This window comes from Canis lupus, chromosome 3 (assembly GCF_003254725.2).
Source record: "Canis lupus dingo isolate Sandy chromosome 3, ASM325472v2, whole genome shotgun sequence".
Lineage (NCBI taxonomy): Eukaryota > Metazoa > Chordata > Mammalia > Carnivora > Canidae > Canis > Canis lupus.
In genome coordinates, this window is record NC_064245.1 from 1,062,493 (window position 1) to 1,089,276 (window position 26,784).

The window sequence follows — 26,784 nt, forward strand, 5'->3', positions numbered from 1 at the left end:
AAAAACCATTTTAAGCTATAAACAATAACTGGTAAATATTTCTATGAAGGAAAGATGTATTGATTTTTATCTATATTGCTTTTTTGAGGAGGGAGTTCTGTAAATCTGTTTTTAGGACGTTGGCTACATGAATTCTCATCTCTGGCCCACTAACAACTACACAGGGAATCTTGGGAAAGTCATGCTCTGGAACGCGAAATGAGAATGTTATTAAGTGAACTTTACAGCTTCTTCTAGCAGTACAGTTCTGTCACATATTTGCTTCAGTGGATATCTAACTGTGCCTTCTACAGGCTGATGTCAAAACGAGTCAGTTATGCGGTTCTCAGGTGTGAGGACTGTCACACGTTCCATGTCCAGAGACTGGGGCCCTTGGTGGGGACCCCGCCTCAGGCCGTTGTCTTAGTAGGGCTAGGTGTATGGCTTCAGTGAGGACGGACTAGGGACTATGTTGTCCTAAATGTTGTCTGAACTCCTCACACACCTTCCCAAATAAAAGCAGGTAAGGAAAGTGACTGAGGGCTCACCGTCCTACTTCCAACCACAAACAAAGCTATTTCCCTGCCCTCTTTCTTGGTAACTGTCCTTCTACCCCAGAGTGGGTTCAAGAGGAGCTACTGCCCCAAAGACAGGTGCAGAGCACCCAGTGCTCACCCCTTGGGGCTCCCTCTTTTCCTAAGAGGGGTGCCCTCAAACTGACATCACTGAACCCTTCATGCAGAAGTGGTCTGCGTGTCATTTCTATATGCCTTCCTCATGGACACTTGCATCATATTGTAAGTGTTTTAAAACACTTATTTTTATCTTTTACAGAGAGAGAAAGTGGGGGGAGAGGCAGAGGGTAAGGGAGTGGGAAAATCCCAAGCATGGTCCCCGCTAAACGTGGAGCTCGACGTGCGGCTCAACCCTATGACCCTGAGATCATGACCTGAATTGAAATCAAGAGTCAGACGCCTAACCGACTATGCCACCCAGGAGCCCCCACACAGTAAACACTTTAGAGATATTAGGAGTTAAGAAATTAAATCACTAAACAAAAATAGATTTCCAATAGCAATAAAAGTAAACATCAGTATTAAAGAGCATACCGCAGTAGCCTGGGGTTCCACACACTGTCTTCATGAGTACTTGATGTTCCACAATCTTAGAGAGTCCAAAATCAGCTAACAACACAAGAGAAAAATTTAGTGAATCAGGTCTTTTCTCAGCTTTTATGAGATGACAGACACTTCTGTTATTTAAAATAAAACGGACTAATTTGTTTTTGTATCTGATGACAGGCAGATATAGAAGGGGACCACTCATCTGGGAGAGGAAACTGAAAAATAATAATAATTCCAATCTTGCTTTAAATTGGAGAAAAATATGACTCCCAAATACATTTTATGCTCTTCTCTATCATTCCTAGCTTTTAGCAAATAAGCTGTTTCTTCTTGAAGCAACAGTTGCATTTTGTCTAATTTATGAAACAGTAACTCTAAGGTACAATTGGTAATGCACCGGAAGAGATCAAAATAAAAATTAGGCTTTTGTGAATGTCACAGACATGAACAGAAATAGCAAAAGGTTCATTCTGCTTCAAAATAAAGTAATTCCTTAGTATATCTCACGGAAAAGGATTTACTTTCAGATGAGGAATATGATGTTTTGTTTTGTTCTGTTTTTTTCCAAATATCCTCTTTATTTATTCCTCAGAATATTACTCCGGTAAAACATCACCCAGAGTTGCTACCATTATGGTCTCCTTGCTGGGCTACATCTCTTTCGCTCAGGAAACATCAGGAAACAGTTCAAGGCCATTCTTCAAGAGAGGCAGGTAGAGAATTGATGCCATTTTAGACCTTCAAAGATAAACCCACATTTCCACGGAGGTGCTGATTCTTATCAGGGAAAGCGGCAGGAAGTCCTTCAGAAAGAAAGCCTCTCCTGTCTAAATTAGTATCTGTCCATCCATTTAAAGACATTTCTTTAAGGATAAAATCTTTGAAAGTGATGTCAAAGGAAATGGAAGTCTCCCTGCTGTTCCCTGCCTTTCAGGAGTGATTACAAGAACAAGCTGGCCGCCTGGCAGGACTTGGGTATGTATTTTTTTTCTTTGGGTTCTTGCATTCATAAAGCACATTATGTTGTCTGGGCTCTTCCATGATATGTATAACTTAATTTTCAAAGGTGTTAACACTTCTAATGCAGCGAACTTAGCAGATTAACATTATACAGGCCAGTAGCAAAAGAGCAATGTCCTTCAGAGGATTTAACACGGATTCTGCTAAGGAGAACGCCTGTAAAATAAGTTCTCTTATTATTATTTCCAAATGAAAAGACAGGGAAAGTAACATTTAGTATACTTTTTTCTAAAACATCAATTTAAAGAACTCTTTGAATAGTTTGGAATTTCACAAAGTTCACCTTTGTAGTTCTTCAAAATTCTTACTGGGAGAAAAAACAAGGTTCCCAGAGTCAAATAAGGCTTGGGAAAAAGCCTCAGAATGTACTAATTTAGATGTCAGTTCACAAATTAGTAGTACTTTTAAAGTTTTGGGAAGTCCTAAGGAAATAAATCTTGTTTAAGTTGGCATTTCCTAACTTATTTGACCAACCTTAGCGCTTCCACAAACCACTGCCACTTCCCTCAAAGGAAATTATAGTATTTTACGCTTGCGCACTCAATTGAGGAACCAGTGTTCTAGGGAGGGCACTCTGGGAAAGACAGATCTCAGTTATCTCTGTTCAAATAAACAAGTGAGTCAGATCCTAAATTCACTGATATGTACTAAGCATTTTGTGTCAAAGTCCTTGAGTATCTAAAATTAAGCTCCAACTAATTTATGTGATAAAAAGTAACAAAAAAAAGAGGTTATATTATCTGTGATTTTTCTTCTGTATAAATTTATCTACAAAATACACCATCACCTTCTGAAGTCCCTGTGATTTCTAAGAGCTATGTTTCCTTTATGTCCCAACCTGGAGCACCAATTTCTAGGCACTGATTCCAGGTTAATATATCAGGAAAGAACACAGACCTCCAAAAACAATGCATTATTCCTTTACAGACATCAACTATCCAAGGAAGTTAAATGGAGGCAAAACTGGATGGAACAATATTTTAAAATTCCATGGAATAAGTTTTTTCTGCTACAGGAAAGGGGTCATAAGATTTCTGGAAATGTCCTCACCGATTTTTAGTGGTGCATCTGGGGCTGGAGTTGCATAGAGAAGATTCTCTGGTTTGAGATCACGATGGACAATCCCATTTTCATGTAGGTACTAAATAGGGAACATAATGAATTAACATTCCAGTAACTGTATTTATGGTTCCAACATTTATGTTTAATCTTTTCAGAACTAGAATAATCTTTACTATGTCATATGATTCAACCACACATGCATATGATGATTTAAAAATAAACACCATTTAGGAAAATACTATTCATAATTCAAGAACAGCTTATATACAGTTACCTAAAAGTGAAATACAGTTTAATGTGCATAAAATCAACTGCCAGAAATAAAATATTTGCTCCTCAGAGAATATTAGTTGCAATTCTCTTCATGCATATTAATGTATCAGTTCAAATCTGCTAATTATTATATTAAGTCAAGGTTCTGTATATGCAAATTTGTCTGGCTTATTATCTGAAAAGTATCATTTTATGTGTCATCCTAGAAGCTCCCAACCATAGTGAAGACTTTATAATTACTGTTTGAACAAGAATTTTAGATGGGAGTAATTATTATAAAGGACGATCCTTAATAGGATAAATATTGTTTAAAGGTGATGAATGGGGCAGCCCGGGTGGCTCAGCGGTTTAGCGCCGCCTTCAGCCCAGGGCGCGATCCTGGAGACCTGGGATCAAGTCCTGCTTCGGGCTCCCTGCATGGAGCCTGCTTCTCCCCCTGCCTGTGTCTCTGCCCCCCCCCCGTCTTTCATGAATAAATAAATAAAATCTTAGAAAAAAAATAAAGGTGATGAATGCTCTCTTAGGCCTTCCTCAGGATTAGTAAATCCAACTATCAATACCTAGTGGCATATCTGAGATGATCTTATGGAATGCCTGTAGCAACCCTACTCATTTTATTATATTTTAAGTTATTTTGTAAATTATGTGTTATCACCATGTAATATCCTCTCACTGTGAATGTGGAAATCCTACCTGATCCTGCTTCCCCTCGTCTCAGACCCTCTCCAAAAGTAATTACTCATCACTATGAAGTGGTTTGCAAGTTTTTCTATCAATTCACAAATATGAATATATGTATGCAAGGAGATACTCCTGATTTTTCCATTTTCTTACATAAATGTAGGATTACTATTAATTTTCGACACTGCTTTTTTTTCATTTAACAATATGGCTTTGAAACCTTTCCCACAAATCACTACAGTTTATTCTACTTAACAGTTGCATCCATTTTGTTGGATGCATCATAATTTATTTTGCTAGTCCCTTTCTGATCAACAGTCAAGTTTTAAAAAATTACAAATAATGCAGTAATAAGTCTTCTAGTACTTGGGTATTTGGGTGTTTTTGCTAGTGTTTCTCTAGGACAGGCAGCTGGAAGCAGGTCTGGTGGGGTCAAAAGGCATATTTTAAATTCTTACATATGTTGCAAAATCATTCTCCTAAAAGACTCCATCAATATTTACTCACACAAACAATGTGTTTGTTTTCCTGACATCTTCACCAAATCTGTACTTTTAACTTTTGTGGAGCTACAGTGTAAACACTGCATCTTAAGTTTGGTTTAGTTTGTCTTTTCCTGATTACTGCTATAGTACATGCCTTTTGGTTTTCCTCTTGCATCAACTCCCCATTTATATTCTTTGCCCAATTTTCTGTTGAGGTTAAAAGAAAAAACTGCTGGGGCACTTCAGTTTTTCTCCTTTTCAGTCTAGGGGAGGGAAGAAGTCTTTTGTTTCTCTGCAAGGCAAGTAAGAGAAGTGGGCAGTGCAGAGGTCACAGTGTGTGGGGCCTGCCGGGTGTCACTCAGTGGTCTGGGGACAGGAGTCATATGCAGCTCACTTGAGAAAAACAGAAGGTTTGGATGGAGACGTCAGGGACAGGGTGTCAGGCTGAGCTGCTGACCGGGGCTGCGGGCAGCTCGCGGGCTTGGGGGTGTGTGGGGTGCCGGACGGAGGCCCTGGGCCTGCTGCCTCCTGGGGCCGCACCACCTGGTCGCAGGCTCGCCGGGAGGCATGGGCGAGGCGGGCACGGGGAGGAGGCGGCGGGCACGGGGAGGAGGAGGAGGGCACCGGGAGGCGGCGGGCACCGGGAGAAGGAGGAAGGCAGAGAGAGGAGGCGGCGGGCACCGGGAGGAGGTGGCGGGCACCAGGAGGAGGAGGAGGGCACCGGGAGGCAGTGGGCACCGGGAGGAGGAGGAGGGCACCAGGAGGAGGAGGAGGGCAGTGGGAGGAGGTGGTGGGCACCGGGAGGAGGCGGCGGGCACCGGGAGGAGGTGGTGGGCACCGGGAGGCGGGCACTGGGAGGAGGTGGGGGGCACCGGGGGGAGGAGGCGGGCACCGGGAGGAGGAGGAGGGCACCGGGAGGAGGCGGCGGGCACCGGGAGGAGGAGGAGGGCAACGGGAGGAGGCGGGCACCGGGAGGAGGAGGAGGGCACCGGGAGGAGGCGGCGGGCACCGGGAGGCGGGCACCAGGAGGAGGAGGAGGGCACCGGGAGGAGGCGGCAGGCACCGGGAGGAGGAGGAGGGCACCGGGAGGAGGAGGCGGGCACCGGGAGGAGGAGGAGGGCACCGGGAGGAGGAGGCGGGCACCGGGAGGAGGCGGGCACCGGGAGGAGGCGGCGGGCACCGGGAGGAGGCGGCGGGCACCGGGAGGAGGAGGCGGGCACCGGGAGGAGGCGGCGGGGTACCGGGAGGAGGCGGCGGGCACCGGGAGGCGGGCACCAGGAGGAGGAGGAGGGCACCGGGAGGAGGCGGCAGGCACCGGGAGGAGGAGGAGGCACCGGGAGGAGGAGGCGGGCACAGGGAGGAGGAGGAGGGCACCGGGAGGAGGAGAGGCGGGGCAAACGGGAGGAGGCGGGCACGGGAGAGGCGGGCGGGAACCGGAGAGGAGGCGGCGGCACCGGAAGGAGGAGGAGGGCACCGAGGAGGCAGGCGGGGCGGGTGTGGTACCGGGAGGAGGCGGCGGGCACCGGGAGAGAGGAGGCGGGCAGCGGGCGGAGGCGGCGTGCACCGGGAGGACTGCGGCGGGCAACGGGAGGAGGAGGCGGGCACGGGAGGAGGCGGCGGGCCACCGGGAGGAGGAGGAGGGCAGCGGGAGGGAGGCGGCGGCACCGGGAGGAGGCGGCGGGCACCGGGAGGAGGAGGAGGCAGCGGGAGGAGGCGGGCAGCGGGAGGAGGCGGGCACCGGGAGGAGGCGGCGGGCACCGGGAGGAGGAGGCGGGCACCGGGAGGAGGAGGAGGGCAGCGGGAGGAGGCGGGCAGCGGGAGGAGGCGGGCACCGGGAGGAGGCGGCGGGCACCGGGAGGAGGCGGCGGGCACCGGGAGGAGGAGGAGGGCAGCGGGAGGAGGCGGGCAGCGGGAGGAGGCGGCGGGCACCGGGAGGAGGAGGCGGGCAGCGGGAGGAGGAGGAGGGCAGTGGGAGGAGGCGGCGGGCACCGGGAGGAGGCGGGCACCGGGAGGAGGAGGAGGGCCAGCGGGAGGAGGCGGGCACCGGGAGGAGGCGGCGGGCACCGGGAGGAGGCGGCGGGCACCGGGAGGAGGAGGAGGGCAGCGGGAGGAGGCGGGCAGCGGGAGGAGGCGGCGGGCACCGGGAGGAGGAGGCGGGCAGCGGGAGGAGGAGGAGGGCAGCGGGAGGAGGCGGGCACCGGGAGGAGGCGGCGGGCACCGGGAGGAGGAGGAGGGCAGCGGGAGGAGGAGGAGGGCAGCGGGAGGAGGCGGCGGGCACCGGGAGGAGGCGGGCACCGGGAGGAGGAGGAGGGCAGCGGGAGGAGGAGGAGGGCAGCGGGAGGAGGCGGCGGGCACCGGGAGGAGGCGGGCACCGGGAGGAGGAGGAGGGCACCGGGAGGAGGCGGCGGGCACCGGGAGGAGGAGGAGGGCACCGGGAGGAGGCGGGCACCGGGAGGAGGCGGCGGGCACCGGGAGGAGGAGGCGGGCACCGGGAGGAGGAGGAGGGCAGCGGGAGGAGGCGGGCAGCGGGAGGAGGCGGGCACCGGGAGGAGGCGGCGGGCACCGGGAGGAGGCGGCGGGCACCGGGAGGAGGAGGAGGGCAGCGGGAGGAGGCGGGCAGCGGGAGGAGGCGGCGGGCACCGGGAGGAGGAGGCGGGCAGCGGGAGGAGGAGGAGGGCAGTGGGAGGAGGCGGCGGGCACGGGAGGAGGCGGGCACCGGGAGGAGGAGGAGGGCAGCGGGAGGAGGCGGGCACCGGGAGGAGGCGGCGGGCACCGGGAGGAGGAGGAGGGCAGCGGGAGGAGGCGGGCAGCGGGAGGAGGCGGCGGGCACCGGGAGGAGGAGGCGGGCAGCGGGAGGAGGAGGAGGGCAGCGGGAGGAGGCGGGCACCGGGAGGAGGCGGCGGGCACCGGGAGGAGGAGGAGGGCAGCGGGAGGAGGAGGAGGGCAGCGGGAGGAGGCGGCGGGCACCGGGAGGAGGCGGGCACCGGGAGGAGGAGGAGGGCAGCGGGAGGAGGAGGAGGGCAGCGGGAGGAGGCGGCGGGCACCGGAGGAGGCGGGCACCGGGAGGAGGAGGAGGGCAGCGGGAGGAGGCGGGCACCGGGAGGAGGCGGCGGGCACCGGGAGGAGGCGGCGGGCACCGGGAGGAGGAGGAGGGCAGCGGGAGGAGGCGGCGGGCACCGGGAGGAGGCGGGCACCGGGAGGAGGAGGCGGGCACCGGGAGGAGGAGGAGGGCAGCGGGAGGAGGCGGGCACCGGGAGGAGGCGGCGGGCACCGGGAGGAGGAGGCGGGCACCGGGAGGAGGAGGCGGGCACCGGGAGGAGGAGGAGGGCAGCGGGAGGAGGCGGGCAGCGGGAGGAGGCGGCGGGCACCGGGAGGAGGCGGCGGGCACCGGGAGGAGGAGGAGGGCAGCGGGAGGAGGCGGGCAGCGGGAGGAGGAGGAGGGCAGCGGGAGGAGGAGGAGGGCAGCGGGAGGAGGAGGCGGGCAGCGGGAGGAGGCGGGCAGCGGGAGGAGGCGGGCAGCGGGAGGAGGAGGGCAGCGGGAGGAGGAGGAGGGCAGCGGGAGGAGGAGGAGGGCAGCGGGAGGAGGAGGCGGGCAGCGGGAGGAGGCGGGCAGCGGGAGGAGGCGGGCAGCGGGAGGAGGCGGCGGGCACCGGGAGGAGGCGGCGGGCACCGGGAGGAGGCGGCGGGCACCGGGAGGAGGCGGCGGGCACCGGGAGGAGGCGGCGGGCACCGGGAGGAGGAGGAGGGCAGCGGGAGGAGGCGGGCAGCGGGAGGAGGCGGGCAGCGGGAGGAGGCGGCGGGCACCGGGAGGAGGCGGCGGGCACCGGGAGGAGGCGGCGGGCACCGGGAGGAGGAGGAGGGCAGCGGGAGGAGGCGGGCAGCGGGAGGAGGCGGGCACCGGGAGGAGGCGGCGGGCACCGGGAGGAGGCGGCGGGGCTCCTGGCAGTCGCAGGTGCCGAGGCCGCGCTGGCACAAGGACGAGGTTCCCAGGGGCTCCCCGAGCCCGGCCCGCGAGAACCCACGGGGCCGGCGCCTCCCCTGCAGGGTCATGGCCTCGACCCCCGGGCGAGTCCGGGCAGCTCCGCGGCGTGGAGCGTGACAGCCCCGGAGCAGCTGGGCCGCGGGCCGCAGGCCACGGAAGGCGGCGGAGGACCCGCCACGCGGCGCCGCACACGCGGGCTCCGAGGCGGAGGCCAGGCGGGGCCCAGGCTCGCCGCAGCCGCCGCAGTGGGCCGGGGCGCTGGGGACAGCAGCCCGCGCGGCAGTGTCCGGGCTCCCGAGCGCGGCCCCGCAGGGACCGGCTACACGGGCTGAGCACTGGCCCGAGCACCGGCCTGGCCGTCCGGACAGAAGCCGGAGTTTGCTGTTCGAAGTCCAAACTAAGACAAAACAAAACTAAACGACACCATGGGGCACTCCACAGAGGAGAGCCGGGCCAGAGAGCAGAAGAAACATTTGAGGGAAAATAACAGACTAAGGAGGAACATATTTAAAAACAAAACAAAGCAATGAAATCATGAAGGTCACGATCCTGGCTTTTAGAAATATAGGCAGAGATCGAGAAATGAGATCATTTGCTATAAATTCTTGCTGTAGAGAGATTATTAAAAGTTGACGTATAATCACATACACATTTGGTAGGAGACGTTTACATGTATTTGACTGACAAAACGGAAGGAGTCACTCTTTTATTTTTGCTTGGACCCACTGATTGTCTTTAAAGAACAGTGAGTATTTTTACCTTTTACAGTATCTCACGCTAAAAGGCCAAGCAAAAAGGAAAACGTGGAATATGACCTCTTGTCTTCCCCCCAAGAAAATACGATTGTTAGAAGCTGCAACACTTTCAGAGCCCCAGTTCTCAAACGGCTTGTTCTCAGAACCCCTTTATAGTAAAAAAGAATATTGAGAACCTCCAAGAGCTTTTGCTTACATGAGTTCTATCTAACCTTAGTTACTATGTTAATGGTTAAAACTGAGAAATTAAAAAAATACACTTTATTTTTAAAAAGCAATAAACTCATGATATAGTAAACATAAATATTTTCTAATAAAAATATAACTATTTTCTAAAACAAAAAAAGTAACGAGTGCTGTGTTGTTGTTTTAAAGTTTTAGAAATTTCTTTGATTTCTTGCTTAATATATTCTCCGATCTGCTTCTGTGTTGTCTATTGTAAAATCACACACGATACAGACCCTGGAAAATTCCATCGTACTTTCCTAAGTGAAAGGAAATTCCTTCATATTATGACAAAACAGTTTTGACCTCACAGACCCTCTGAAAGGAGGGTCTCGGGGACCCTTCAGGAATCCTTAGACCATACTTTGAAAGCTTCTTAGAGCATCTGAAGACATAACAAGGGCAGTTTAAGAGCTGAATAACACGCACACTGCCCTTTATTTTCAGACTGGGTTTTAAATGACACGCACACCTCTAACCTCATCAAGAGGTTAGATCCTATCAAGATCACCCAAGATCACTCTACACAGAAAAGTGGAGAAAAGGAAACTGAGGGGGTAGATGCCCATCAAAATTATGTACTCATGGGAAATTGTACAAATACATTTTATAATATCGTATCAGTGACGTAGAACTGATTAAAAAATACCCAATTTTGAATAAAGAGACCCTATCACGATATTGTTGATCTTAGCTACAGATTAAACCATGGGGATTCATCACAAGTAGACAAAAGGAGAGGAAAAATTGAGAAATGAGATAGTTGGTTATTCTACAATAAACCAAGGGTTGAAAATAATCATAAAGTTAACCAGAGATAAGCAAGGAAACATTAAAAACTAAAAGGCCATTTTGGAAGATCTCTAAAACCTAACAATTTAGTGGAGAAAGAAATAATAAATCTGACAACTGTAGCATCTAACTACTGAATCTTGACTAATCGTAACTTTTAATAAAGAAACTGGAAGAGTAAATAACCAGTTGTATATGAATGTAATTAAAACCTTAAGGAATAAAAAGAAGAAGAAAAAGGGGGCAGAAAAGGAAGAGGCAGAGAAGCACAATTAATTTGCTGGCTCAATTTTTTAGAAATATATTATCTTTCAAGAAAAAAGCATATAGGGGATCCCTGGGTGGCTTAGCGGTTTAGCATCTGCCTTTGGGTCAGGGCGTGATTCTGGGGTCCTGGGATCGAGTGCCGCATCGGGGTCCCTGCGGGGAGCCTGCTTCTACCTCTGCCTGTGTCTGCCTCTCTCTCTGTGTCTCTCATGAATAAATAAATAAAATCTTTTTTTAAAAAAGCATAAAGAGTAAGTTAATGAGAGAAAGACAAATACCATATGATTTCACTCATATGTGGAATTTAAGAAACAGATGAACACAGGGTAAAGAAAGGAAAAAATAAGATGAATAAAGAGAGGGAGGCAAACCATAAAGGACCCTGAACTCAGGAAACACACTGAGGGCCGGTGGAGGAGAGGAGGTGGAGGGATGGGGTCACTGGGTGCTGGGCATGAAGGAGGGCACGGGATGGGATGAGCACTGCGTGTTACACGCACCTGATGAATCATTAAATTCTACCTCAGAAACTAATAATGCAGTATATGTTAACTACATGGAATTTAAATAAAGAATATTTTTAAAAAAAGAAAAACAGCATAAAATGACAAATACTCTATCTGCAGAGTAATCAAGGTAGGGGAACAAGTACATTTTTTAAGGATTTTATAAGAATTCACTTTTTTAAAAAAGATGTTATTTATTTATTCTTGAGACACACACAGAGAGAGAGAGAGAGAGAGAGAGAGAGGCAGAGACCCAGGCAGGGAGCCCGATGCAGGACTTGATCTCAGGACCCCGGGTCACGACCTGAGCCGAAGGCAGATGCTGAGCCACCCAGGTGCCCCTGACGCAGCGTATTTCCATAGCAACATCACTTTGATAAATTTAACTGAAATAAGGCTGAGCATCTGTGTGCTAATGAAACATACTGTACTCACTGGCTAATAATACTTAGCCACTTCAAAGGCACTTTGAGATTTATAGCATCACTCTGAGAAAAGCCAAACCCCGGTAAGAACATTTTAACTCCAAGATCAGGCAAAAGGGTTTCATCCTCATAAAGACATTTTGAGTAATTAGTTTTTGTTCTTCTGTAGTAGCATTGATAGTTATCGCTGAATTAATCTCTTCACATTCTTTGAAGTGGATCTGAATTTCCAACACAACATATGCCTCAGGGGAGTCTGGGCAAAGAGAGCTGAAAATTCATCTGTTAGTTTTCTCTTCAGTTTCCTTCGTGTCTCAAACATTCGTTGAGAAAATGGAACTAAGTAGTGCTTTGGCCAGCTGCAGTGACACGTTAACGATCGATGGCCAAGCCCAAGTCCTCTGCTGGTGGATGAAGGCTCCACACTGGGCCCCCTAGGGGTGCACCGAGCCTGCGGCCTGTCCCTGAATAAGGTTCCCATGGGAGCATAAAGATACTAGGGATTTGGGGTGTGGCCTACAAGTGTCTAGATAAAGAAAAGCTGGGAATTTTGAGGGAGCAATGGAGTGGCGGGAGTAACAGTATCACAGGGAGAGGAAGCGGGATGCTAACAGGATAATTAGGAATGCCACTGCAGAGGAGAACCTGGGGTGTCAGTTAGAGCACTTGATAGGCAAACAGGTCATGAAAAACAGACTCCAGGTCTTGTTTCAGATTTTACCACGAGTCTCCTGGTGGGCCAACTCAGAGGGAGGTAACAGGGATACTTTCAACAGTCTAGAAACTCATTTTCCTGTCTATTTCTAAATGTGCATATTATAAAATTCTACTACGTACATATTCGTAAGAATGGTCTATGTGGTACTAGTGGAACATATAATTTTACCTATACTATTTTCCTTAGATTCAACTCAAAATCTAAAACATTCACTCAAGGGACGTCTGGGTGGCTCAGAGGTGGAGCGCCTGCCTTCTGCCCAGGGTGAGATCCTGGAGTTCCAGGATCGAGTCCCTCATTGGTCCCGGCATGGAGCCTGCTTCTCCCTCTGTCTCTGCCTCTCTCTCTCTCATGAATAAGTAAACTTAAAAAATAAATAAAAAATAAAATAAATAAAACATTCACTCAAGACTTCAATGAAACACATCATTTCTTTCAAGAGCAATTATTAAGTGAATCTGTATCATTTTAAATTACACATTATGCAAAAAACTCATGGGAAAAGTGATATGTCTTGATTTAAATAGACAAGTCTCATCTAAGATAGTACAAAAAATTTTAAGTAATTTACATGTAATCAGCAAACAATCAATATATAAAATATTTTTGTATATAAGATCGGAGAAGGTGCACGTTGCAGGACAACTTTCTGAGGGGCTGTTGAGAATATTTAGAGATGGTAAGCATGTGAAAATTTCATTCTCTTATTTCCAATGTATGTGGTCAGATTTTAGGAAAGATGAGATTTGAGGAATGGAGGCTATGGAAAGGCTTGACCAATGTAATGGAGGTCATATTCAGGAGATAATAGATCACTTGGAAAAAGGTCCAACAGTCATCAGCAGTTACAGAGAGAGAACGAGCACTCACATTTCTGTAATGAGTAAGAAGAGATCAGGCTGGAGCACAAAAGAAACACAGGAGCTCTTGAAACTGCACACTGTTCAAGAGATGCTAAGAGTCCACAGAGAAGCTGAATGAGCAGGACTGAGGAGAAATGCAGAAAGTACTCCATGCTCAGGCAGAGGGATGAGCTTCCTCACAAAGAAGAGGAAGCCGGAAATATTATTATAAGAGGTGACCGTACTTCAGATTACCATACACGCCTTATATATTAGTAAGTCAAGAGTGGATATTTGAGGACATATTAGAGAAAGAAAGTTTCTGGATGAAAGTAAAATGTATATCAAATATGACAAAGAGTGACAATCTATACATTTTTCTTGGAAAATACTTATATCCACAGATGTATAAATGGCTCGTAAGTAGAAAGTAGAATTAAAATGAAGAAGAAAAAAACACCCAACGGATCTTACCATTTGGTCTTTCAAAAAAAAAAAAAAAAATGCAATCACCAGAAGCTCAAACTCTCTTTTAAACAGACAAAGATAATACTGCTGCTCTGAATTCAGGGGGTGTCTAGACATGTAATTAAACTCTCTCTATGGTCCTAACAAAAACCGTGTCATTGTGTAATGAAAGCTACTGCATAGTAATTTAGTTTAATTACAGCTATGCTGTGTTCAATGGGCTGTGTGTGGCTAATTGATAATGTCTCAGGAGTTGGTAGGAGGAAGTTTAAATCTCTTTAAAAATCTAACAGGACAAAGAAGAACCAGTCATTAAAAAAAGAAAACTGTATTCTGCCTACAGCTCTCCTTTGGGAAGAAAATTAAACTGCATGAAAAATTAAATGGCTCTTCTCTATTGCTCAGAAAATTCATAATCAATACCTATAAATTTAAGTAAGAACTTCAAAGTGAATTCTCTACTTTTGTGTCACATCTGCTTTGGAGACTACTACCTTTGTCTTTCTGCTTGACCTCTACACTCTCTGATGCCTTCAGAATTGTGAACAGAATATACGGGAAAAGCAATAGGTGACTACTATCTCCCATGACCAGATCGACGGGCATGATTGGGACTGGCGGGCTGGAGACCTACGGTAAGCCTTAATCTGGAGAACATCCCAAGATCAGAGGAATCCACCGTCAGCAAAGCAGCCAAGTGCTGGGGTTTCTCATTTATTAGCCAAGTAGCCTACATGGCCATTTATTTCAGAGTCATCTTTGATGTTTCCTTTTCTCTCACTAGTCTTGGCCAATCAGTCATGATTCCACCTCCAAAATACATCTCATATCTACTCTTCTCATTTACATTGTTACCACTGAGTGCATAGTCCTTCATAGTCCCTACTGGCACTATTGACATTTGTCTCCTAATCACCCCCACCCACATCCCTACATCTAGGTCATCTTTCTAAAACACAGATTAGCTCACATCAATCCTCTTTTAAAAAAAAAACATTCAGACTGTCTGGGTGGCTCAGTTGGTTAAGCATCTGATTCTTGATTTTGGCTCAGGTCATGATCTCAGGGACACAAGATCAAGCCCCATGTTGGGCTCTGCACTAGGTGGGGAGTCTGCTTGGTGTTCTCTTTCTTCCTCTCCCTCTGCCTCTCCCCAACCCATGCTCTGTCTCCAAAATAAATCCTTAAAAATAAATAAAATAAATACAAAAACAGTACAGCCTTAAGGGCTCCTCACTGCCTATAGATCAAAGTCTAATATTTTCAGGGTGAAAATAAAGGCCCTGCAAAATCTGCCCCCAGTTTCTTTCTGACTGTGCATCATCTTGGGACAATTCTTACCAAGCACTAACTCTACAGCCTTGCTTACTATTCCTAAATCATGCCATACATATTCCCACTCGGTTCCCAGATGAGGATAATCTTTCATGTGCCAAACTGTATTTTCTAAAGACTCTTCCAACAATATCACACAACCAGAGGTGCCTGGGGGGCTCTGTGGTTGAGCATCTGCCTTTAACTCAGGGTGTGACCCCAGGGTCCTGGGATCTAGTCTCACAACCGACTCCCCGTGGGGAGCCTGCTTCTCCCTCTGCCTGTGCCTCTCATGAATAAATAAATAAAATCTCAAACAAAACACAACAATATCACACATCCAATGCTCTTCCAGCATCATGCCACTTCCCATCTAGAGGTGGAGCCTCCTCCTCCTGAATTTGGTCTGGAACTTGCCAGAACCAACAGAACGTAGGGAAGTGACAATGTGTAACTTCTGAGGTTAGAACATAAAGGCCAATGCAGCCTCTACCTTGTGTGCTAAATACTCATTTTTGGATGCCTAAGCTGCCACATAAAAAGTTGTAACCGTCCCAAGGCCATGGTGCTTTAAGAATATTGGGCAACATGGACAAGCCACATAATGGTTGCTCCCGCTGACAGTCCCTGCTGGAGTCCCGCGTGGCAGACATTTCACTGCCAGACATGCGAGTGAAGACACCTCTAAATGAGTCCTGTTTCCAGCCATCAAACCACTAAACCCTTGAGTGTTCCCAGCCCAAACTCCAGACGTCACGGGGCAGAGGTAATCATCACTCCCACTGTGCCCTGTCTAAAGTCTTGATGCAGAGAATATGTTGAGTGAGCACAATACAGTGGATGTTTCAAGCTGGTGGGTTTGGGGATCATTTGTTAACACAGCGACAGGACCTGGAACATGTCATTACCAAGATTATATACCACTTCTTCTGTGAAATGTTCCTCTAGTTCTACAAGCAAAATAAATATCATTTTCTCTGCTCTTCCCAGTAGCATTTTCTTCATATCCCTGTAATACTCTGATAGAATATTTAGTTAATTGTGTACTTGTCTATCACAGTACAAGATAAATTGTACTGTATCTATTGTAATAGATAAATTCCTTGAGAACAGGAATTATTTTATTTGCCTTTGTATTGCAGACTCTAGGCAAAGGGTCTGGTGTGTTTTTGATAAATGTTTGTGAAAAAAATGTTGAAAGCAGCAGGGAATTAATGAATAATCAGAATCATGGGTTGAATGAGGCTCTATGACAGGCATAAATAAATAGACACAAAATCCCAAGGAATAGGTCGAGCACATATTGGCACTTACAGATGTTTGTTAGATAAATAAAATGGTGAACTCCTAAACTGAGACAGGAAATAGCTCCTAATAGCTCTGGATTAGAATAAATGTCCCGTGTCCATCCCGGTTCACAAGTGTGTGGCCCTGTGTTCAAGAAACAGTGAACTCAACTCATCGTGCTCTTTGTTGAAGGCAGTAGCAACAGCCGCCCTTGGCTCGCGGGCTACAAAGAGAACACAATGCACACTGATCGGTTCTATTTTATGGTGCGTAACCAAATCGACTCGAGTATTGCAGGTATGCAAGTGATGGATTTGATTAGGTTGCATATGTCTAATAAGGTCCTGATTTTGCCTTCCCTTTTGAAAGTTTATTTTCACCAAGTTTAGAATAACTGGTTGCTTTTCTTTTATTGTAATACTTTCATGTCTTTTACTTGCATTATTTCTGATGAAAATTTAATATCATCCTTATCTTTGTTCTTCTGATGTAATGTATCTTTTCGCTAGATGCTTTTATGATATTTTATTTTAGTTCTAAGGACATTGAATATGCTGCGCCTTCATATCATATTTTTTGTCTTCCTTGTGCTGGAGATTTATTAAGATTCTTGCATGTACGTCTCTACAACTTTCACTAAATTTGGAATAATTTGAATAGTATTTCTTCCGATATAATTCTATCTCCCATTGTTCTTCAACTTCAATTTATGTATGTGTAGTTATATACATAATGTGTGTATGTGTGTGTGTACTTGAAGTTGTTCCCAAGCTCACTCATGTTTTGTTCATTTTGTTTTTAGCCTTTTTTCTCTCTGTTCCACTCCGGATAGTTTTTGTTTGTATTTTTTTGTTCGTTTTTTAAAAGATTTTATTTATTTATTCACGAGAGACACACAGAAAGAGGCAGAGACACAGGCAGAGGGAGAAGCAGGCTCCATAAGGGAGCCCGACGCAGAACTCGATCCCAGGACCCCAGGGGATCACGCCCTGAGCCAAAGGCAGACGCTCAACTGCCAGGCCACCCGGGTGTCCCCACAATGGATAGTTTTTAGTGCTATGTCTTCAAGTTCACTTTCTTTTATATGTCTGAAATATCTAATCTGCTGTTCATTCCATCCAGTAGACTTTATCTCAGATACTGTAGTTTCCATCTCCAGATGTCTGATTTCAGTTTTTTTTTTAAAGATTTTTTTAATTTACTTATTAATGAGAGACACAGAGAGAGATAGAGAGCACGGCAGAGACACAGGCAGAGGGAGTAGCAGGCTCCCCGCAGGGAGCCCGACGTGGGACTACATCCCGGGTCCCCAGGACCAGGCCCTGGGCCGAAGGCGGCGCTAAACCGCTGTGCCACCCGGGCTGCCCTGATTTCAGTTTTTAAAATAGTTTCGACATATATATTTTACATCCTCAGTCTTTCCTCTACCTTCTTGAATATGGAATACAGTAATAACAACTGTTTTAAGGTCTCTATATACTATTTATTTCATTTGTGTCCTTCTAAGGCTATTTCTTTTGATTCGTTTTTTTTCCCCTGATTTCACCCAGTCTCACTCTGGATGTGCTTACTGTATACATTTCTCATAATTTCAAGTGGGTAAGACACTGTGATTTTATCTTGTTGGGAGCCAGACAAATACAGATGTAGTTGTGATCTTCTTTAGTTCTAGTCCAGATGCAGCTAAGTTAGACTTCTTGTAACTAGGTTGATCCTTTTGAGGCTTGCTTTTAAACTTTGTTAAAACTGTCTACTCTGTCTATTGGAAACACAAACTCCTCCCGTTCCTATGTGAACGGCAAGCTTTAGTCCTGCTAAGCCGTGGTTCTTCCCCTGGCCTCTGGTGGTTACCTCACAGGCATATGCTCATCAGTACTCACCGGGAGATCTGGGGGGACAGGTAGCCACAGCTTTTCAGAGATTTCTCCCAGAGCAGGTCTCTCATCTCAGGCACTCTGCTCTGTGAACCCTGGTCTCCTGGGCCTCCTGAACGCTGTTCTGTCTCAACCTAGGGAGACCGCGGGGCCCCTTTTGGTTTCTCCTCTTTCGATGGCAGCCTGGAAACTCTCTTCAGGCAATTGTAGGGCTCACAGTATTTGTGCTCCCTTTTTCAAGGATCCCTGTGCTGGGCTGACTGATGTTCAATGTCTGAAAACCATGTTGCATAGTTTTTGGTTTTTTGTTTCAGAAAGAGTGTAAATTAGTCCCTTTTACTTCATCTTGCCCAGAAGCAGAAATTACTACCATTACTCCACACATTTTAAGTGTTTTCTAAGTAGTATTCTACTTGATACCTAAAATTGGGATTATCCTCAGTATTTGAGACCATTTTGAACCTATTACTGCTATTAGTGTACCAGTTAATGCTGTTAAAGCTGTTAAGGAAATAAAAAATGACAAATGTGGGAAACTCTGCACTTAGTTCAATGTTGATCAAAATTTCTACAGTATTGGGCACCTGGGTGGCTCAGTGGTTGAAGATCTAGGCAAAGGGTCTGGTGTGGCTCAGGCTGTGGTCCCAGGGTCCCGGGATCGAGTCCCACATTGGGCTCCTTGCAGGGAGCCTGCGCTTCACTCTTTGCCTGTGTCTCTGCCTCTCTCTCTGTCTCTCATGAATAAATACATAGAATCTTTTAAAAATTTTCTATAGTATTCATTTATGTTTCTAAGTTTTCAGCTTGCTCTTTGGTTAGAAAGAATTTCTTCTTCTTTGTGAGGCAATGAGAGTGCCTGAGAGAAGTGCCAGATGTGAAGTGCAGTCAAAGTCTCTTTATATAGAGAAGTAAAGGATAAAAATCATGTAAATAAGTTAAAGAGAGACAACAGTGCTTGGCTTAGAGATAATCCTTTCAAAAATTCTTAAATCTATAAAATAGATGAATCAATGTTTTAACCATTAAAGGCCATATTTCCTTTCAAGTAGAGATGAAGTATTTATTTATTGTATTCTACTCTTTATACAATGTTTACATAATTTGTGATTCATAAACCTTAAAGATTTATTGATAAAAAATGAACATTTACCAAAATAGGAAAAAATACTAAATATATGAAAGGTATAATTATTATACAAGTATATCATTAAAGCAGCTTTAAACCTGCTTAAAGAGTTGATATGAGGAATTACACTGGTTTTACTCATTTTCAGATACTACAACAGTCCATTTAGTAATTAAAGTATTTCAGTGGTGCTTCAGAAAATTATAAATCAACTTCACCTGTATATGGTGATTGTTCAGAGAATCTCTATGCTTTATGACAATTACACAATCTCTTGATCTTCATTGATAAAAGTAGTCAAAAGATCTATCGTGTTCTGTAACATTTCATTTAAAGAAAAGAAAGTACAATTTTATCAAACCTCTGAAGATTGACATATGTTGAAATTACTACTAAGCCTGAAGTGCCTCAACTCATCTATACGTTAAAAAACATCAAGTGCCTATTAGAATATTAAGTCTTATTAAAGAAGGTTTCAGATTATAGTAAATTTAGACAATTAAGGTGTTTTACAGGCAAATTCTTTTAAAGCCCTCTCTGAAGGATTACTCTAAGAATCCTAGAGTCAGTCCAGACTTTAAGAGATTATTTAGAATAGGAATCTCAAACTCAAATATCACTAAAGGAGGGGCAGAGAACATGAGAGTGAAGTGGGCAAAACTCCATTTAAATTTAAATATTTTTACTTAGGGGATCCCTGGGTGGCGCAGCGGTTTGGCGCCTGCCTTTGGCCCAGGGCACGATCCTGGAGACCCGGGATCGAATCCCACATCAGGCTCCCGGTGCATGGAGCCTGCTTCTCCCTCTGCCTGTGTCTCTGCCTCTCTCTCTCTCTCTCTCTCTGTGACTATCATAAATAAATTAAAAAAAAAAATTAAATTTAAATATTTTTACTTAATAACTTTTCTGTAGAACTTACTATGTGACAGGCACTGTTCTAAGTGATTTACCAAATATATCAATTCTGTTATATCTTACATGTATATTAACCCTCTGTATAATATCAGTATATATAATTTCATTATCTCCATTTTACACATCAAGAACAGCCAAGTCAAATAACATGCTAAAGTTCATACAGTTAGTAGCAGTTCTGGGATTTGAATGCAGAGTCTGGCCTGGAGTCTGTACTCCTACTCACTGGGCTGGGGAACAGTGGATTATGGAGACAGCATATCCTACCTCCAAAGCTTTTCACAATACTTGAAAGCAGTGGAAGCTGCTACTTAAGAGTCAATTTGGTCATCAGCAGGCTCTGGACCATGTATGCCAGGTAAGACCAGTATGACTAATTTGCCCATGAGTACTACACTCTCTTTGTGACCCTTAAAAAGCTGGCATAAAAGGACAACTACTTATAAGGAGATGCAATAAATGGAAGTTGAATTTGGCTGCAAAGAATTAAACAAGAAATCTTCTACCCAATTTCTTACTATTGACTCACATAGAGGATGTTTAGCTTTTAATGTTACCATCATCTTGGACATCGATAAAGTTACAGAGCTGACTGCACCTGGAAGACTTACATCTGTGGAGCTATTATTATTCCCACCTACACTTGTCCTAAAAAAGAATGGAATATGCATGCACATATTCTTAATTTATTTGAGACAGATTTAATTTTTTAATTATAGCATGTGAAGTGATTCTTGTTATGTCAAATATGTAGTTTTCAAGAACTGAATCCAAGAGTAAAAAAGCACAGGCAAACATAAAGAGGCACACCTGCTGCAAAGCACCTGTGTCTTTTTAAAAAATGTGAATTTTCCTGCTATGTGATCTTTAAAATGGATGTACCTCACTTGTCTCGTTTCACTGCTGGCCCCTGAATTCTTGCCATGCTAAGGCCCCCTGTGCTCCTCTGTGTTTCTGGCTTTGGGTCCAGCACTGTCTATAGCAGTTACTGTAGAGGAAAGTAGAAAGCAAAGTACTTAAGAACATGAACTCTGAAGTCATCTTTGATTTTGTGTTCTAGTCCTGATTCCCCCATGAGCCAGCTGTATGATCTTGGAAAAGCTACCTAATCTTGGAGTCTCGGTTTTTTCATCTGTGAAATTAATATGAGACAGCCTTATAGGTATGAAGATTAAGTGAAATGATGTACATAAAGCTTTTAGCTAGAGCTTGGTTCACAGTAAGTACTTAATAACACATGGTAGTGATGGCTGGTGTCACTATTATTGAAGCAGCCCCCATGTGTTCCAATTACATATTCCTTTCAAGATTCTTCTTTCAGTTTTCTAGCAAAATCTAGCATAAGTATTTAGCCTCTTTACCAAGTGGCCTACTATATGGGTAAACAGAAGGTATGAACATTGTGAAATGGTATGTCATAAGGCTCTTTCACAATGATATTCAACTTAAAATAAAGCTGCATTTCTGGAATTCTGATTGATCCAGAGCCATTTAACTCTGAGTGCGGCTAAGTTTCTCTAACAGTAATTTCACAGGCAAAAGTCAGGAAGATAATTTAAAAGTTACATATGTTTTAGATGAGTTCTAACATTCAAAGGAATATTTCAAAGAATAAATCACACACTGAGAACCTATGACACATAGTTCAACATATTATTCATAAAAAATATAAGTGTTTCACATTTAAAGTGTGAGGAGTAGAAACCAAGACTAGAATGCAAATGATATGCATGAGAAATTTTGTTTTTCGACATAGATTTTTCCCTGTATCTATCAGCACATTAAGTTCTATGAAATTAGATATCTTTTCCAAAACAGAGAGAAATATACTATGTGTATTTATTTAAATTTTAAAATACATTATATTCCATGAAAAGCACTCTCCTGGAAAATTGGATTAGCGTTATCACTTTTGAAAGTAATATGATTTTTGAAAGTAATGTGATTTTTGAAAGTAATGTGATTTAACAGTTTATTGAATTATTCAATGTATTAGGAGTTTCCATTGTCTTTTAGAAACCATGGATATAAGGCCAGTTCTAAAATATTCCCAGCACTCAAAATATTGGAATCCTAAATAAGTTCTTGTAAACAACTGGATTCAAGTCAAAGAATATATACTGTGTTTGTTATGTGCTATGACTACAAAGGGGCATAAGGGGTTTGTATGTGTATTTGTAAGGGGGGTGGGTAGAGGCCAGAGGAAAATGATGATAGATACAGAGGAATAAATCATTATTCCTAGCCTAGAGAGAATCTGCCTCTTTCAGGAGACACGCTCATGTGCAACTAACCAAAATATAAGGTGGCTAGTGCTACACACTAGTGGTAGAAAATGCATGGGACTGCAGGGAAGAAGCAGATCTGCTGAAATTCAGAACTTGTATCTCTCAAGAAAAGAAAAAAATAAAAGTAAAAACAAATATATGCACTTAGTGGCAGAATTTATTAAAGGTGAATGAAGGAAGGGGAAGAACCTTAGGTTAACGTTCAGAAGTTCCCTAAGAAATGGGCCAGAGAGTCACAGGAACTAAAACAGCTCAAATGTTCCATCTGCTTTGTTACAGAGATTTAGTGTAGAAAATTATCCAAAACCCATAAGGCTGTGTAGATTAGTGGACTTCTATACAGATTGAAACTTGAAAGGCCCAGAGTCCTAAAGGCCAATAAAGAAGACTTGTACAGATGCCTGGCCATGTCGTCAAGCCTAGGCTGGGAGTTCTAACCACCTTGGTTCCAGTCTGTGTAAATTGCAAAAGCCAATTTCTCTGAACTTTAGTTGGTGCATAATTGTAAAATAGGGGAAATGCTATTGTTCCTTTCCTCACAGGAAAACAGCTGTGGAAACTGACATGCACCTGCTCAAGTTATTGACCTTCAAGGATAAAGAAGGGATTCTTAGACCTGTAGGCAGAAAAAAGCAGACCATCTGTAAGAAGGGGAATATAAAGTTGGTGCAGATTTTTGCAAGGCAGGTTTCCATGCAGTGCAGAAGAATACACACAGATTGCTGAGGCTGGAACCAAGTGTCCTGCAAATATTACAGTATGCCCTGCAAATATGAAAGCACTGAGGGGATATATTGCTATATATTGCTGCCATGTCTTTCCACAAACTGAAAAAACAAACAAGCAAAAGACCCAAAGAATACAAACAAAATCCCAACTATTTGAATGAATAAAGTCAGCCACATGAGAAATAAAGAGAAACAAATGTGGTGGTAAAGGGCTGGTGATGGGCATTAAGTCCATTTAAATGTAGAACCCAAATGAACAAATAAGATGCAGAATATAAATGACATAAACCTTACCAATGTAAAACAGAGCTAGGACAAGAAAGAATTTGAAGGCAGAGGTCAACTGAAGAAGTGGATGAATTTAATTTCCTATTTTTCTCAGTGAAAAAATAGTATATACTGCTGAAGTTTAATGAAACATAGAGGTTGAAAGATGTTGTTTAAAGTTATAAAAGGAGGGGATCCCTGGGTGGCTCAGCAGTTTGGTGCCTGCCTTTGGCCCAGGGCGCGATCCTAGATTCCTGGGATCGAGTCCCACATCGGGCTCCCAGTGTGGAGCCTGCTTCTCCCTCTGCCTGTGTCTCTGCCTCTCTCTCTCTCTATGTCTATCATGAATAAATAAATAAATAAATCTTTAAAAAAAATAAAGTTATAAAAGGAAAGCCACCAGAAGAACTGAAAATATAAATGCATACACAAAAACTCACTAAGCTCACACCAAGATATGGAAGCAACCTAAGTGTCCATCCAGAAATGGATGGATAAAGAAGATGTGATGTGATGTGTGTGTGTGTGTGTGTGCATCTTGCCATTTGTGACAAAATGGATAGATGTAGAGAGTATTATACTAAGTGAAATAAGTCAGAGAGAAGAAGACAAAGACCACATGATTTCACTTATATGTAGAATCTAAAAAAATAAAACAAACAAACAAAAATAAAACAAACAGAAATAGAATCATAAAAAAAGAAAACAAACTGGTGGTTGTGAGAGGAGAGGGGGCTGGAGGGACAGGTGAAATGTGTGAAGTGGATTAATAGGTTCACAGCTCCAGTTATGAAATAAGCCAATCACAGGGATGAAAGTACAGCAGAGGGAATAGAGTCAATAATCCTGCAGTAAGTTTGAATGGTGACAGATGATAAGCATATTTATCATGCTAAGCATAGCAAAATGTATAGAATTGTCAAATCAAACTAATCCTGAGGCAACGTGGGTGGAGGGACAGGTAAAATAAGTGATGAGGATTGAGGGCACTTGTCATGATGAGCACCCAGTGTCATATGGAAGTGTTCAATCACTATATTTTACACCTGGAACTAGGATTACACTATATGCTAACTAACTGGAATTTAAATAAAAACTTAAAATTTTTTTTCACATCACAAGACAGCATAAACAAAGCAGAACTAGGAAAAAAACCATTTACTTTATTTGTCCATCTGTCTACATGATAAAGATTACTATAAAGATAATACAGTAAAGATTAAAATATGAATATATAAAGAGCTCCTACACATTAAGAAAAAAACATAAAATTATCATTGCAAAAAGAGCACAGAATAGAAGAAGGTAAAGAATATGATGACCAACTGACAGAGGACCCATAAACCGAAGAAATATTCATGACATCTTTAGTATTAAAATTAGAAAAAGCAAAACAAAGCAATGAATTATTTTTTTGCACTTATATTACTCCCTTCCCCTCCTCTCAAAATACTGGTATTATCCAGGACTGGTTAGATGCACATGTTGGTAAAAAAGCAAACGCAGACTCCTGGCAGGATTGTAGGCTGTTAAGCCTTGCAATTCATCAGCATCTGTAAATTGTGTAAAATGAATATATTCTGGGTATGAAAGAAGCCACTTCGTAGAACATATCTTAAAGAAATATTTTTACTTGTGTGTAAATATGCCTACAAGGATATTTATGACAATATTACAACTTTTAAAATTGGGAAAAAGTTACACAACTATCTAGAACCTGAATGAATTATAGGACCCATAGTATGAAATATATTATCCTGTAGCAATTAAAAGAGTGAAAAAGATCCAAATGCACTAAAATATAATGCATTTGATGTAGATAGAATGATGGACCCTAAGAAGACTCCATGCTCTCATCCCCAGGACTATGAACATGCCATTAACTTGGCCAAAGGAACTTTTGTAGTCAGGGTTACTAATCACTTTGGTCTTAAAATACAGAGACCATCCCGGATTATCCAGATGGGCCCAGTGTAACCGCATGAGCCTTTAAAATCGAAAGAAGAATGCAAAGAATAAGTCGAAGAGATTCACAGCATGAGAAGCACCTGATGCGCCACTGCAGGCTTGAAGATGGAGACGGTCTAGTGCCAAGGCAGCTACAAGGAACTGGATCCTGCCAACACACTGAATGTGCCCGGAAGCAGACTCTTTCACAGAGCCTCCAGACAGAAAGGCAGCCTGCTGATACCTAGATTCTGGAACTGAGGGAATCTAGTCATGTCGTGCCCAATTTCTGACCTACCAGAACTAGGAGATACCACATGTGTGCTGGTTATGCTTTTAAGTTTGTGGTAATTTGTTATGCCTTGATAGCAAACTAATTTATCAACAGAAAGATTTCTAAGACTTATTGTTAAGGGAAACAAGATACGAGAGCAACATGAAAAAGAAATGTATCTGAGGACACTATTTGTATTTTTATGTGCCAAGATGCCACACAGTCTCAGCCACAGCCATCATTCCTTCTTTTTGATCACTGATCTGTGATCTGTGTTTGAGCTTGTTTCCTAACAGCAGTTCTGAAAACCTTTGAAAATGCTCGTTGTGGCTAATGCTTTGAAGTAGCCGAATTGATTTCCTAACATAAAAACCAGGAGAATAAAACAAGAGAAAAGAATAAAAGGAAGAGCATGAGAACACATAGTAAGTGCTACACATTAAAAAACAAACAACCCAAAACACTTGTCAGTAAAGGAGCCTCTGGAAGGCCTGGAAAGCGATGACATTCAAATTTATTCTTGTGACTGGGTCAACCTTTGGACTCCTAATTTACTTTCCAATGGAAACCATGGTTGGGGTTGATTAGACTACGGGCGTTATGGAGAAACTCCTGCATCACACACCGATTCTCAAGAATAGGGGGGTCTTGGGCAGCCTGGGTGGCTCAGCGGATTAGCGCCGCCTTCAGCCCAGGACCTGATCCTGGAGACCCAGGATCGAGTCCCACGTCAGGCTCCCTGCATGGAGCCTGCTTCTCCCTCTGCCTGTGTCTCTGCCTCTCTCTCTCTCTCTCTCTCTCTCTCTCTCATGAATAAATAAATAAAAAATCTTTAAACAAAAAAAAGAATAGGGGGGTCTGGGTGCCGTGGGCAGAATGCCAACAATGGCCCCGCTATGGGACCAGCTGTCCCCTGAGTGTGGGTGGGATCTCTGAGTGAGGAGGTTAGCATCCCTATGATCATGGTAACTTAAATGACAAAAGGGAGATGATTCGCACAGGCTTAATCAAATCTCACGTGCCCCTGAAAAGCAGAGTTTTCTCTGGCTGGGAGCAGAAAAGAAAACCAGGTAGTTGAAGCACTTCAGCTGGCTGTGGAGGAAGGATGTGCCAAGAAATGCAGGCAGCCTTCAGGCTGTGGGCTGGTACGAAGGGGACAA

General features: G+C 44.8%; 1 protein-coding gene across 6 annotated transcripts in view; it reads right to left on the minus strand.

Moving 5' to 3' along the window:
- The window catches only part of CAMK4 (calcium/calmodulin dependent protein kinase IV), a 279,198-nt gene that overhangs the window by 22,300 nt on the left and 230,114 nt on the right, over positions 1-26,784 (minus strand). For all 6 annotated transcript variants that reach the window (XR_007409514.1, XR_007409513.1, XM_035714404.2 and 3 more), the window contains 2 exons: positions 3,174-3,264; positions 1,089-1,163 (listed from right to left, as the gene is read on the minus strand). Coding sequence is in view for 4 of the 6 variants with exons in the window: in XM_035714404.2 (XP_035570297.1) it covers positions 1,089-1,163; positions 3,174-3,264 (166 nt within the window). In the remaining 2 variants the exon portion in view is untranslated. The remainder of the gene's footprint in view (positions 1-1,088; positions 1,164-3,173; positions 3,265-26,784) is intronic.